The sequence below is a fragment of the Ictalurus punctatus genome, chromosome 15 (genome assembly GCF_001660625.3).
Source record: "Ictalurus punctatus breed USDA103 chromosome 15, Coco_2.0, whole genome shotgun sequence".
Classification (NCBI taxonomy): Eukaryota; Metazoa; Chordata; class Actinopteri; order Siluriformes; family Ictaluridae; genus Ictalurus; species Ictalurus punctatus.
The window spans coordinates 16182795-16197924 of record NC_030430.2 but is presented as its reverse complement, the minus strand read 5'-3'; the positions used below and the strand labels follow the sequence as shown (position 1 = coordinate 16197924).

Below are 15130 nucleotides of genomic sequence, written 5' to 3'. Positions count from 1 at the left end.
AGGTATTATCCATATAAACTTAATGTGACTGTAAATAACATTCATTAATTTATTCATTCCCAAACTCATTTTCATTAACTACTCTATCCTGGACAAGGAACACACTGTTAATATGCATGATGCATTCACACCTTGGGACAATGTAGTCCCAAGTAGTTTTTGGGAGATGAGGTGAGAGGAAACCAGATAAATCTACGTGAAAATGTAAGCCAAGCTCAGAGACCCTGGAGGAAACTGAGGCAGGGACCCTGGAGCTATGCAATGTTACTTGCTGGGCCACTGTGCCACTCTGTAAATAACATGGGGTTGTAATTTCATAGCAGTTTACTTAAGAGGAATTGGCAAAATCCTCTTGCTTTGAAAATACACATACATTTTTTTCTGGTGACACTACTAAAAGTAAAGATGATCTATGTCACTGCATGAGCAGTATGTCCAGATTTGATGCTAGATGATGGAGTGTGGAATGCAGAAAGCAGAGATGACAGAGATAATAAGAGATGCACAGAGGAAAACTCTGTATGACAGGAGTGAATGACAGCAGGGAACAGGTGGCTCATTTATTTCCCCAAACAGCCATCAACTACATATTAGTAGCCAATAGGTGCTCTGAATAATCCTGCTCTGAATATTTGCTAGATGTTAGGACTCAAGCTCATCTCAAAATCACATTATGGAATCAGAATTCATATCCTAAAGATATTCATTTTGTTTGGCTTTGCCTGCAGCTGCTGTGGACTACCTGGCTAAGAACGTCAGCTTGTCCACACAAAGGAGGATGAAGCTTGGGGAACACTCGGCCGTCTTGGGACTGCTACAAGTGGAGACGGGCCAGGCATATTGACAGACTCGTCCTCTGGAACGTCACTTCTCTTTTTCACCAGCATCCCTCCATCCACTGGGCTGTGCGAGAGAAAAGAGAAGTAGAGAAATTCATAGACAGTCTTAGACCCTTAACCTATGGCTGAGTGAATACAAAAGCCATTTAATAAACAGACACTATAGTGCCGCTTCTCATCTCTCTCCTTTTCCATCCCATTTCTCGTCCCCTACCCTCGTCATTTCCACAAAGAGACTCTTTCATGATTTTGGAGAAGAAAGCAAGCATCACAGCAGTCAATGTTGACACATAGGCCACAGTTCCATTTGGACATGGTTTGGACCATGTTAATGTTTAATAGGATTTAAAATGATGGTATTACATTTATATTTGATATGATGATTGTGGTTGTTTCTATTACTGTTGCAGCTATTATTGTTAGAACATTTTGTTTACATCTTATATTTGTCTTTTTTGGTTTCTCAGCCAGTTTCTAACACACCATACAAAGAGAGGCTGGTAGCAGTTCAAGTTGCCCTCATTACATGATTTTTGACCTTTTAACTTTGACGTTCAGATAGATCTGGACCTGTCAGTGGGGTGTATGGCTCAGCAGAGTCTTCTGGGAGGGTCTGGCCAATAAGGACTCCAGGAGTTTTGAATCCTTGCCCCTTTATTCCCACATGGATTATCCACTGGGAAAAGCAACAACAGTTAGAAATGAAAACGGTCCTAAAGCGACCCCTTGATGTACATCATGGGCAAGTTTTAGAGAGAGACATGTATCAGTATTATTTGTGGTATTTTTTTTTATGCAGTAAGATAATATTAAATATTATTGAAAAACCCTCCCATTTCATTCAAGTATTACCACTATGATCTTATACAAGTAATGTGAAGTCGTTCAAAAACATGTTACTTTTCAAAGCTGTGTCAGGACAGTCAGTATGATTTTTTTCTTAGATTGTCTCTATTACTAAAAGGTGCTACATTCCAGAACATTACTTTACGACGTCATGGGACCTACACAGTGTATTATTTAGCATTCCACCAATGTCTTGCACTTTTCCTTTTCTTTCATTTTGTTGTATACAGTCTTAATATGTCACAAATTAAATGATAAAAAAGGGATTACCTCACAATTTTCATTTAAATGCTGTAATAATTTTGTAATAGCCTTCAAAAATGCATACTATTGGTGCATATTCCAATAACAAACATATATTTGAGCTACACTAATGTCATAGCACTTGCTGATAATTGGTCACAGTAAAGTATGAAGGGTATTATACAGGGTGAATTTGTTGTGTATGAAACAGAAAGTGCAAGTGGAGTGATAATGCATACATTTTAATATATTGCGTTCTGTTTCTCCTCTGTTGATACATTTTTTTTCAACTGCATTGAGTATGTAATATAAAGAATGTAAAGAAAGTAATTTTGCTTCATATAAATAATTAGTGGTTTGAATTTACTGTGCCCTTCATCTCCCCCATAATGCAAATCATTTCATTACAAAAAGACCTCTAAATACATGATGACCCAAGAATAATGTTTATCTGCTGTCCAGGACCTATGTTCATTCCTGTCTTTTTTGGCATCCCATTCCACAGTTTGGATGTATACATATACCATCATAATAAGGTTAAATGAAGGTGATGGTTTTCTAGAACCAATCTAATCAAAGTCAGAAATTGAGTAGCTGGCAGGACAAAGAGAAAACAAGACAAACTCACTCGTGAGTTTCACACGCACGTGACCATGTGTCATTAAAGACTTATAACATTTCATTTAACACTTCAAATATTTTGTAAAAATTTTTTGAAAATTAAAAAAAAATTATAAAAATAAATAAAAAGAAAAAGAAGGACTGTAAAAAGTTTTAGCGTGTAGCATTCATTTCTAACACAGTCTACCTTTTGGATATTGAAAGCACTATTTGAGTTCCAAAATTTCTTTCTAGCTTTTCCCCATCACATTCCTATATAGTTCTTGCTTAAGCAATTGTAATTTGCTTTATCTTTCTGTTCAGCATGTATGTATATTATCATTGCATAATTTATTCTGCTGTATGAAACAATAGCATAATGGGAACTTGTATTGGTTTTCCTACATTCAGCCTGTTGGTGTCTTTACTGTAGCACTGTTATTGATTAAAGTTTTGAAAACTGGACATACAATTCTTTGTGGATTCCTCTGCAATTCTATTGCTCTCATGAGTCAATAATACATTAGCAATAGTTGAAAATCTTGGGTAATTAATTTTTTTTTAAATTCCAATACTGATATGCCATTACATATTTCCTGAGCACTTGCAACACTGCCACAGCCTACATACATGTTTTAATCACTGATATTTCTATTCAGTCATTTTCAAGGGGGGAAATATTTATTGGCATGTATCATACATACATACATACATACATACTACCGTTTGATCTCGCTACAAACAGCAATCATGATTTAATCCCCTTTTCCACAATGTAGTGTTTTTCAGCGTATTTGAAGTCAAGTGCATCTTGACAGTCATAGTGATTTACGATACTAAAAATAGTTGGCAGTAATTGAGCCAAGCTGTGAGGGAATAAAGAAGAGCTTAAAAGCAGTGTCACAACACAGATGCTTCAGTGCCACTGCCTTCACAGAAGGCTTGTGTAATGGTTCAGCAGCCCCAGGCCATGTGCCTCAGACCTGACCACGAGGGCATTGCCTGGGCACAAAGCCTCTGAACACTTGCCAATGTGTGCTTCTTATGGCCTGAGACTCATGAGCCTGAAGAGTTAGCAATGCAAAGACTACTTGTTCAAACACCTTGAACACTACAGAGAGACATTCCGTTTGTGATGAACAGAATTACAGGAAAATATGTATCATGAACAGTCAGCCAGGAGCCAGCTGTGAATCCTACAGCAGTTGTATGCAATGATGAAATCTGACTGGTATGTGGTTTTGAGCTGAAGAGTCCCTCTTTATGATTCAGCTGTCCATGGCATTTTGTGCTGTCATAAAAAGTAATTTCACATGTGAGCAATATTGCTATCAAGAAAACAGCTGTTGTGTACTTTTCATTAAAAAACAAGAGGATGGACAGAACAAAGTATCATAACAAAGCACACACACTCACATACAATTAGACTGATGTGAATTTTATATATATATATATATATATATATATATATATATATATATATATATATATATATATATATATATATATATATATATAAGTGTAATCAAGTATGGATGAAATTATTATAAATGCAATAAAAAAAATAGAACATAGAACATTTCAAAGCATTTCACATTTCAGAAGCCTGGTGTTTAGTTAATAATGAGCATTTTGGGTCACCAAAACATTATCATTACAAGGGGAAAAATGCCACAAGGTATAAATTGATTAAAACATGTCTGAAGAAGTCTGACTCCCCTCCTCTCAAATAGAGCCTAAGGCTATTGTGTTGTAGAGACTGTGCTGTGTCAACCACTCGAAAATGTCACAAAGAAAGCACTTACAAAGCCTAACATCTCCTTAAATCCCATAATTATTCCAGGATACATTATGTACCTGAGCCTGCCTGTCTGATCTCTACTGAGGGGATTCTACATTCCCACAATCAGCTTACACCGACAGATCGCATGATTGCCTAATAACCTGGATTGGTAAGTAGACTACTTAGTAGGAGATTGTTACTGAAAAAGAATGTATCCTTTCAGCCAAAACCATTGTTAGATATATTCCTTTTTTCTGACACATTATACTCTTACACAGTGGAGGGTTTTTTTTTGCACTGTCAATGTCAATATGGCTAAGACAATTTTATTCCTCCCTTCAATTCTCAGGAAGTTTTTCCTCTTAAGCCAAGCCTTTCATTTGCCGTCTCCAGGCACTGGAATACAAGATTATAGTCCTCCATAGTAACCCTGGTATTCCGTAGGCAGCCTCCTCCATGTGCCCCTCCCTGCCCCCAGTCTCTAATCTCCACATGCCAGCATCACTTCAAAATTAAGCTGTGAGCAAACTGGAAGTCTTGCTAACGCCACTCACTCTCAAAACCACTCAATACATCCCAGTGAAAAGTCTCACTCTCCTGCATGAGAGCAGTCAACACTTGAATGAATGACCTCAACCTGTCTCTCGCTGGCCGTTTCATGTCCTGCATCCTATAATTCACTCTTTCCATTTCACCCGAGAGAAAAAAAGGGAAATTGATGGTGGGCTTGTCAATCCAAGACATGAGCTAGACATAAATCATGAAGGCTATTTGTATGTTTACTTTTGAAAACTGCTCAGCTTCCAGACTAATTCATGTTAATAGCAAAAAATGGAAATGACCTGCAACACTGAATAATGCACAAGCCTCAGTGCATTTTTATGAGGAGATACACGCATAAAAGTCTCCTTTTGAAAACCAGTCAGCACCTAACATGCATGACGCCTGGGCATAGACTCTAATACACAGAGACAATTTTGCTAGATAATGGCCTATCACGCAGCATACAATTTAAATTAAAAAATGCAATTTTCACCTTGAAATGAACAAATGATTACAATTTCTATACAAATTAAGGCATCTAGGCGGCGCCTCAGTGCACTGCTCAGGCCATGAAACTTGACATAATTACCATGAAATACATTTTGAAATATTTGTATTTTTTTGCCCGTCGCTTTAAAGCATGCCGCTTTGCCTTCTGCTGGATTGTGATCTCACCTTCTGGGAATAAAAGAGAGTGAAAATCAGCAGAGATGAAAAGCCCTCCAACAGGCAAGATAAAAAAAAAAACATAAAAAAGATGAGGAAAAATACAAACAGTAAATTGACACTGTTCAGCCTGCCAGCGTCTGGAGTTATCTGTAAAAGCCAAATTATCGAGCCTTATCTAGAAAATCATATCTAATAGTGATCTGCTCTGATGTTTTTGTTTCTCCCCCATTCCCTTTCTCTCTGCTTCCACTCTTCACTTGCATTTATTGCTGTTTATAGTTATGAATATATTTATAAGAAATGCTAACGTGTGTGTTTGAGTTTAGAAGTTGTGGCGAATTTCAGACAGCATCACAGGAGAAGCATGTAATTCAGAAGTTAGAGACTATGGACGTTATGAGGATGCATGCTGATGGGTTTGCTTCTTTATGCAAAAACATTAAAGGTGAAAACACATTTATTTTGAAAGATTTTTGCATTGAATCATTCCTATACTCTGGAAGCTCATCTGGAAGTCAATAAAAAAACTGTGTAGTTTTCTGCTAAAAGGAGAATGAATATATATATATATATATATATATATATATATATATATATATATATATATATATATATATATATATATATATATATATATATATATATATACATATATATATATATATATATATATATATATATATATATATATATATATATATATATATATATATATATATATATATATATATATATATATATATATATATATATATATATATATATTCTTGTTTTTATGACCACAATGCGCTTATTTAGTGACGTTGTGTATTTTTTCCATTTGTGAAATCCAGCCACATTTCCTCAATAATACTGTGAGAGAACTTGTAAAGTGACCCTGCTTTCTCCAACTGCCCTCCTCATCATCTATCTCTGAGCATTGTCAGTGTGATTCCAGTCTGTCTGAGAGGCACACATCAGATTTCAACACTTGACCTCATAATGCCAGAGGTCAGCACCACACCAGCACCAATTTCACACACAAGATGAAAGGGAAATTAACATTGAAGTTGTCCAAGGCAGCAGCTCCGGGCCCCACCCGCCTTTGGCCACATTCTTCTGGCCCCTTGCACACTGAGAGCCACAAAGAGTAGGAGTGAGGAGAGGGGCTGCTGGGAGCTGGAGGAATTCAGCCTGCTCCTGCTGGAGGCTTAGCCACTGGCTCACACTACTCTGGGACACATGTGTCAGGATGAGAGCACAGCTCTCTGCTGCAGAGCACAAACGAGGTATTAAAAACAACCTGAGTGACTTTTTATATAGATATAGACAGTATATAGATAGTATACTGTGCTCTCCTAAGGATTATGTTGTAAAAACACATCCTGTAAAAATCAGGTAAAACTTGCCAAGAGAAAAATGAACTACAGTATAAATCACATAAAACTATATTTTTGTAAGTGCAATTGCAATGCAGTCTCATTCATTAACATTTATTTGTAGGTTTCAGTACCAGCAGTTGAAACTTTTCGTAGTTAGAGCCACCCCCCCATACAGCTTTATCTTATGAACACAATCTAACTATTAAAATGTTATATTCATTATGAGTGTGTACTGTACAATATTATTTTGTGCAGTGATTAGAGCCACTGAGTTTTTCATTCCTTAACTTTCCACCAACAGAAGCCATTAGATCCAAGTTGACATTAATTATGACTAGTTTTCGAGTTGTTGGCATTTGGATTAAACCCATTCAATTCAAAAGACCAGTGAAACAAGCTAATAAATAAAAGAACTTATTAATAAATATGATAACTCTGATAATGGTTAGTTGAATTTCCATCTCTGTCAAAAATAAATAAATAAATAAATAAATTAGGGCTGACGGTGACTTAGTGGTTAGCATGTTCGCCTCACACCTCCAGGGTTGTGGGTGTCATTCCCGCCAGTGCCCTGTGTGTGCGGAGTTTGCAGGTTATCCCCGTGCTGTGGGGGTTTCCTCCGGGTACTGTGGTTTCCTTCCTCAGTCCAAAGACTTGCAAGTGGAAGGTTGATTGGCATGTCCAAAGTGTCCATGGTGTATGAATGGGTGTGTGAATATGTATGTGAGTGTGCTCTGCAATGGATTGGCATCCTGTCCAGGGTGTACCCCACTTTGTGCCCCGATGCTCCAAGGGATAGGCTCCAGGATCCCCATGACCCTGTAGGAAAAGGGGTATAGAAAATGGAAGGATGCATGGATGGATAAATAAACAAACAAATAAATAAATAAATAAAATAAATAATCATGCACCCCCAGACCATGCTACATAGATCCCTAAGGGCCAATTTAATGTAATCGAGTTTGTGATACTAAAAAACAATTTTGCATCATATATTTTTGATTTTGTACTCGACCATGTAGACATACTGTCCATCTCTCACATTCATAAATACTTATATTGCTCTAAGTCTTACTGTGATTACTAAATATAATTGATGAAATTTGCTAAATAATATGCTTTAAGATGAATAACCAAATAATACTAGTAATAATACTAATAGACTTTTAGGCGCTATGGTAGGCAAGCTGTTGTAAATCGAAAATAATATATATATATATATATATATATATATATATATATATATATATATATATATATATATATATATATATATATTGGTTTAGATAAAATTTCAAAGTTATGCTTTTTCGCTTGTTGCCACAATGGCAAATTGTCATGATTTTTATATCACTGAACAATGAATACAACATCTACCAAAACACCAAAATTCTGGAGATGTCTCTCCAGTCCCATAACTTTCTTGACTTCTCTCCTTTGCTCTCATATCACTGTTCATAAGCACAGCTGGAAGCAGCTCCTTTGCATTCATGAGGGAAGCAGCAGATAAATAAAAGGTTCATTATGGGGCTAACGTGTTACTAATGACATGTACCTGCCATACAGCACCACTGAAAATCTGTGACACACTGGAATGAAAAATCTATTTCATCCGCTGCATCTGTGCCGTGTGCTCAATGGAAATTTCCCTCACCTTAACCCCGCCTCCATGCATGGCGCTCCAGAAAGCCTATATTTACAATTCTGTTGATATTATGTCCTACCAAGACCTGTGTGGCCTCTGTCATGACCTTCATATTAGCTGAAAATTGGACTTTGCAAACTAAACATGAAAGGCGGAGAGTGAGCAGAATCGCTCTTGCATGAGAGAACAGAGGAGCTCAGAAGCCCAGCATGAGTCCTGAGAGAAATCAGCCTCCTGCAAGGAAGATTGACACATATTACTGCACACTAATGCCAACCATTATGTGTGGGTTTAGATTTGTTACCATTTTGATATTATTTATTTATTTATTTATCTAGTTTGTTCTTGTACGGAATATGCATTAAAAAACCTGGGATACACCATAGGAAAAGTATGTCTGTTTTGAGTACCTTCAAGTAAAATATTATCACTTTAAGGTCCATTATTAACAGCTTACATTATTCTTGCATTGCTTTTGTCTTCCATTTACTTTCACCTTTGTCATATTTATCTGTCATGCACAATCCAGAATAATTTAACAGGTTGTGAAATAAGATTTGTTTGCTGAGCATTTGTTTAAAGATCACAGACAGCCTAGTAAATTATTTCTGAGTAGTGTAGGTTGATTGTAAAAACCATTTGGGTTTTGCAGGTTTTCTCCCATTATTCAAAAACATGCAATAACATGGATTGACTGTGCTAAATTGCCCCTAGGGGTGAATGCGTGTGTTCTTGGTGCGCTGTTCATGGTGCCCCATAGTGTGTGCAAGCTCACTGTTCCCAGGATAGGCACCCTTACCTAGATAGAGCAGTTATATGAATGAATGAATCAACACATACTGTACACATATTTTAAATATGTCCTATTTTGAACATTTTTCCATACATCACACCATTTTTAATTAGGCATCAGTTGTCTCTGTTCTGTATACCCCTAGCTACATTTCTAACCGTAGTTTTATTAACAATGGATAACCACCAAGGGAAGTAAAAATCACATGGATAACATATTCTACAATGTCATGAGGAACCGAACCACCTAAGTACTGACTGGAAAGGTGTTCAGAGATGACCACCGCCCTCATGAAATTGGGAGGGGTGATGTTACTCTTGCAGAACCTGGTGAAGGTGCACTATAATGTCCAGCAAGGAGGAGATGCTCCTTGTAGGTAAGAGCCATATATCACCCTGTGGACCTGACTCTGCTTAGACAGAGGAGTTACTCTTTTTTTCCTCTATGACAGATGAACAGTTGATCTGATGATAGATTTGCCAGTACAAATGCTGCAGTATGGTGCATACTGGTATGGCTGCAAAACAGGAGGGATTATATCAACCAGATCAGGCCTCTTAAATTCAGAAGTGGACTGAAACCACTGTTCTTCTTCTGAACTAGGAAGTATGTTGGGTAGAACGTTTCTGAGCTGTGAGGTCTACGTTTTCAATAATTCGTTTGTATGAGTATTGTTTTTGGCTGTAACGTGTCCTACATCGTGGACATGCTTCCTTTCCTGATTTAGGGCATGACCCATAGAGTGAATGCCCTAAAGTGCTTAGGTGCCTTCTAGGTGAAACGTGAAAACAATATGTGCCCTTTTTGTTTAGCCATTTCAGCTGGCATCCCGGTGGTCAGTGGTTCTACTGACAACTTACAAATCTATCAACTAACAAACAGATTAATTTTACTCTAAAGTATATGTATGTGAAAAACCTTGGCTCCATTTATTGTGGAAATGGTCCCCTCCGAGTGAAAGGTTTGAGTCATTTGTTGCACTAATTGTACAGAATGACTAAGAGATTATGAAGTACAAATTATTAGACAAAGCTACTCAATGGTATTCTGTGTTTTTTCTCCCTTGGCTCCTTGTGCATGCGAGCTGTTATTGTTTATCCTCGAGCATGCTGATAGCAGCTTCCAGAGCCTTCTAATTTCATCACATGTCCCATCAGAGCCATCAGGCTGCAGACATGAATCAGGCACTTGTTTATCTAACATGTCGCAGTGTTTGACTGATGAATTCATATGATGCCAAATGCAATGTTCTGCCCTGCTTGTCATGTTTTCCCAGCGCTGGGCACATTTTATTATTAATTGAGTTCTTTTTGGCTGTCATTTTGACTCTCTAATTCCTTTATAAGGAGACAGGCTTCAAAAGCTGCTTTTCAGAGGTACTCCACTGCGGGTCATTAATTATGATGGTAATAAAAGGTGGCTGTGTTCTGCCAGCAAGCCTTTGCCAGTCTGAGGAATCTTTGTTAACATGAAAGCTGTTGATGAATGTGGCTGCTTTCAGACTGCAGGGACACATTGTGTGTTGAACCAGTGAGTTCTCAGACATTGCAGCCTATAGTATCACTGTCTTTCACTGAACTTGCTGTATGTTGACTCTGGAGTATAGAACTGATAGTACACCATCCTCAGAGCTCTGTTTAGATATTGGTTTGTATTACAACAGTAAATATCATAAAGAGATCCCATGCGTCTTATAATACTGACCATCCTCTCAGAATGTCTTGTTACTCAGTGTCTTGTAATTTTTTCATTGACTTTTCAAGCTTTGCATAAATGCTATAAAGGAATTAGAAAGTGTTGTTTTGGATATCTCATGAGCTCTGATTTTAGGACTATTCTGAAAAACAGATTGCAAGATACTCAGACAGACTTGCTTTATTTAAATCATCAAAAAGCTCTACAAGTTGTTTTGGCATGGTAGACCTTTTAAATATGATTTCCATTATGTTCTAAAAAAAAAAAAAAAAAAACCACACAATTTCCCTTACAAAAAATCCCACTCTCCTGGAAAAATGACTACCATATAATTGAGGAATATGCTAGTTAATCCTCAGTATAGCAGCAGTCTGTGTCCTCTCCTGAACACCTGTATTAAACACATTCAGCTTTCTTGAGAGTCCCATTAGGAGAAAATCCTCTTTTCGATGTCCTTGCCTATGGAACAGGGAATGTCTGTATTTGAGCAGACCTGTGTTTGGCAATTACAATAGAATTGTGTGGGCTAGCGCAGGATTACAAGGCCTTATATTAGCAGTAGAACGGTTCCACTTTCATTACAATGGGCAATTCAAGATCTGATACTAACTAAGCTGGGTTTATTTTGTATGATTTTGTCAGAGACAAAAATAGCAGTTTATAAAATGATTATTTGATCATGAGTTGAGATCAGTGGTTGTAGAACACATAAATTAATTGACAGCTAACATTTAGTGCCATCGTGATCAAAGATGGCTGACGAAAATGTTCGGGTAAGATTTCATTAAAATGGCATCGCTGCTATGACATTCACATCTAAAAGCCACAAATAGGAAGATGACTTATGACATATTATGTGAAACCTATGACACAGCTATGTATACAAAAAGTGGAAATGTAAAAACATAATCAAAACATGCTACTGTTTCTGTTTATATAGGGGTATTTTCTGCATGAGATGGATCATGCTCATTGATGATGTAAACAGCCTGTAATGTTTTCTTTAATCGGATCAACATCATATGATCTGACATGGAGCACACACTGGAGCACACAATTTACTGCACATTCTGTTATAGAAATTGGCAAAGTTTTTATTGGGATCATGTCATACAGTTTGTTACCAGTTATAATTTTAAAAGAAAGTTGAAATCACACAGTGACATAGCTATGTCTTACCAGATCATTTGAAATGATTCAGAATGCAGTGGGATTACTGATGCTTGGGTGCTCATTTTCAGAGAGGACTGAGGGACCTCTGTCTGTTCAGTGTCTAGCATATTAAAATCATAACGTGATTCTGTGATACCATACAGAGTGTTTGGAAGTCACTTACAGTGTAGGAGTCCATATGCTTGGTTTTAACCTCCTCTATCTTTGATTAGTTTTAGTAAAATCCATTGCCTTTTGCTGACTTCACTGTTTCAGAGTTCACTAGTTGTGATCCAAATGGCCTTTTGCATAAGAAGCAACAAACAGCTTTCTAAACATGCAGGTATCTCGTTGGAGCTCTGTCACAACTCACTTCAGGTCTTGCCATCAATCAAACTCTACGGAATCTTGTTCCGCTGTACAAATGGTGCTTTAAGCTGTGTGGCACACTTCATTTTTTCCTTCATCAAGACTCACCCAAAAATATGATCAGAGTGTAGACCTTGGGGTTCAAGGGGCATCAGACAGGGAGGGGAACATGGCATTACAAGGCCATTGAGAGAGATCACTTTCCCAGGGTTCTGACAACTACAACAGCTGAGATTCCTTTCTCCCTCCACCCCTCAACTCATTCTGCCTAAACAGATGTGTGTGAGGCATGGGAGGTTGTGATGTTGTGCCAGAATAGGGAATGTTGTGCAATGAGAAAAGCAGAATCAGTGCCCGTTCATGGATAATGTTTTTGTCCCACGTGCTTAAAGAGTGGTTACACTAACAGCTGCATCCAGGAGCTCCAGCCTTGAGCTCAGTTCAGTCTGGGGATTTACAACCTTTCCAAGTATGTCTAAAGTGGTTACTCACAGTATTAAGTGGAATAATCCTCAGATAATATCATTATTTATATATTTTATTTTTATTAATAGTGTATAAATCTTTATTGGATATCATTAGTAGGCCAGCAAGGCAAACAATAATCTGAAAACCCTTTTAATGTTCCAATCAGTACAAAAAGAAGTAAACAGAAAACCTGCTTGTGAACCTATTTACAACATAAGATAAACTAGCACTCAAATAATGTGATGAGCACCTTTAAAGGAAAGCGCTATATATGTGAAGCACTTATGAGTCTTGAGCACACAATGAGTCTTGTGGTAATTTGTTTTATGCCACTGTATTAGTTTTTCACAGTTTTTCAAGTTTTATTAGCAAAATCTAGCCAACATTAGTGATCATGAGTTGATGGTAGTTTTACTTTCTCAAAACAGCAACTGTTTGCTCAGTGTTATAGAGTTACTCAATGAATGTGTCTATGTGGATATTGAAGTAAATACTACTATAAACTCAGTTATAGAAGTGAAGTGATATTTAGACAGTGTGAGTGGCCATGTTGAAATGATGTCATTTGCATTCCAATTGGAATTGAGGGAGGCGTGTTCTTTGTTTTTTCCTAGTCGGAGGTAGGAAATTCTGAGTAACAAGCATTAGTCAAATGCAGTGCGAATCCCACTGGTGCCACTATCAGCAGGTAGTTGAATGGCATTGTGGGTAACTGGTAATCCAAGTGAAAACACACCAACATGTTGATGAAAGAAATTCCTTTACAAAATTAATCTTGGATAGCATTAGGGTTTTTTTTTTGTTTGTGTGTGTGTTTTTTTTTTTACTGTTTCACTTGTTTTAAAGTCTGATATGCAAGTAATTCTTAGAGGTCATATTAAAGGTGCTATGTAGTAAGACTCCCAAAGTATCCAAACAATCCTTGTAGAACTATTTTATATTTATCAAAACAGCAATACAGATATTGTTCTGATAAAGCTAATATAGTTTTGACAATATACTGTACATACATATACTGTAATTTATTCCTGCCAATGACAGGTCATAAAACATGAACCCTGATAAGCAAAGAACCTGAGTAAATCTTCTTCTGCTGCTCTTTGATAATGAAAACAGGGTTTACATATTCACATAGGCAGTACAGGCAATACTCTTGGCTCTTGTAACTGACTTATTCTACTCTATGATCTGGCAGGCTGAATCTTATCGTTCCAAATACATTTTGGGGTGCATCATGAGAACACATCCAAAATTTAACTGCCAGTTTTACATTGCCAGAAATCTGGCTTCAGTCGATGTGTCACTGCTGGTGGGTAGTTCCCAGTGGCTATAGTGAAGTGTTGGCTTTATTATGCGGGAAATGTTGAGAACAGATGTCAACAGCTTTTCAGACCGCTGCAACTGGAGGTGGGGAGGAAAATTCTGCTTGTCAGAAAGCTTCCAGAAAGTCAACATCTGTTCTTGTCACTGTGCTAATGCAGCTGGAAAGCAGTGTGATGTCATCAGTGGGCAGCTGGTTCTCCAGCAAAGGATACAAGGAGAGAGAGAGAGAGAGAGAGAGAGAGAGAGAGAGAGAGAGAGAGAGAGAGAGAGAGAGAAAGAGAATTGGCAATTATGTAAGGTGACATGAGTGTCTTGCTCCCAAGTATTCAAGCTTGGAATATAGTTTGAAGGCCATTCTTTGAAACAGACATGGCACACAAATGTATATTTGCATAGTTAAACCTGTCTACAACAGTCTGTGATTAATGCATTGTGTTTCAGCTGGTTAATATGGAGTGTGTATTTTTCGTGTATCATGGTGGTGTCCAATCAAAGGCCTGGGTCTTCTGATTATATTGAAAATTACTGTAATTGCAGATCCGTTGACCTCTTGTGCTTGGCAGAAGAAGAGCACATGATTCTGTATAATGTGTTTCAGGAGAGATGTGATATGAGGTTTCAGTGAGTGATGAGCTCTTATATTTGAGAGAGAATCAAGGATATTAATATGTGGCTTATATCATCACTCATGGTAATGAGAACCACATAAACCAAACATCTTCATTGCTGTGCCACCTTAGGGAGCCTGCATTTAAGGAAAAGCCGATGGCTTTGTTATACTCTAGAGGGCATTTTGTTACC

At 37.4% G+C, this 15130-nt stretch overlaps 1 protein-coding gene across 2 annotated transcripts in view; it reads left to right on the top strand.

Moving 5' to 3' along the window:
- pax7b (paired box 7b) overlaps positions 1 to 2993 on the top strand; it is a 48144-nt gene extending 45151 nt beyond the window's left edge. For both annotated transcript variants that reach the window (XM_053686491.1, XM_053686490.1), the window contains exon 9: positions 729 to 2993. In XM_053686491.1, coding sequence (XP_053542466.1) covers positions 729 to 844 — 116 coding nt within the window. In that variant the 3' untranslated portion in view covers positions 845 to 2993. The remainder of the gene's footprint in view (positions 1 to 728) is intronic.
- The last annotated feature ends 12137 nt before the right edge of the window (positions 2994 to 15130 follow it).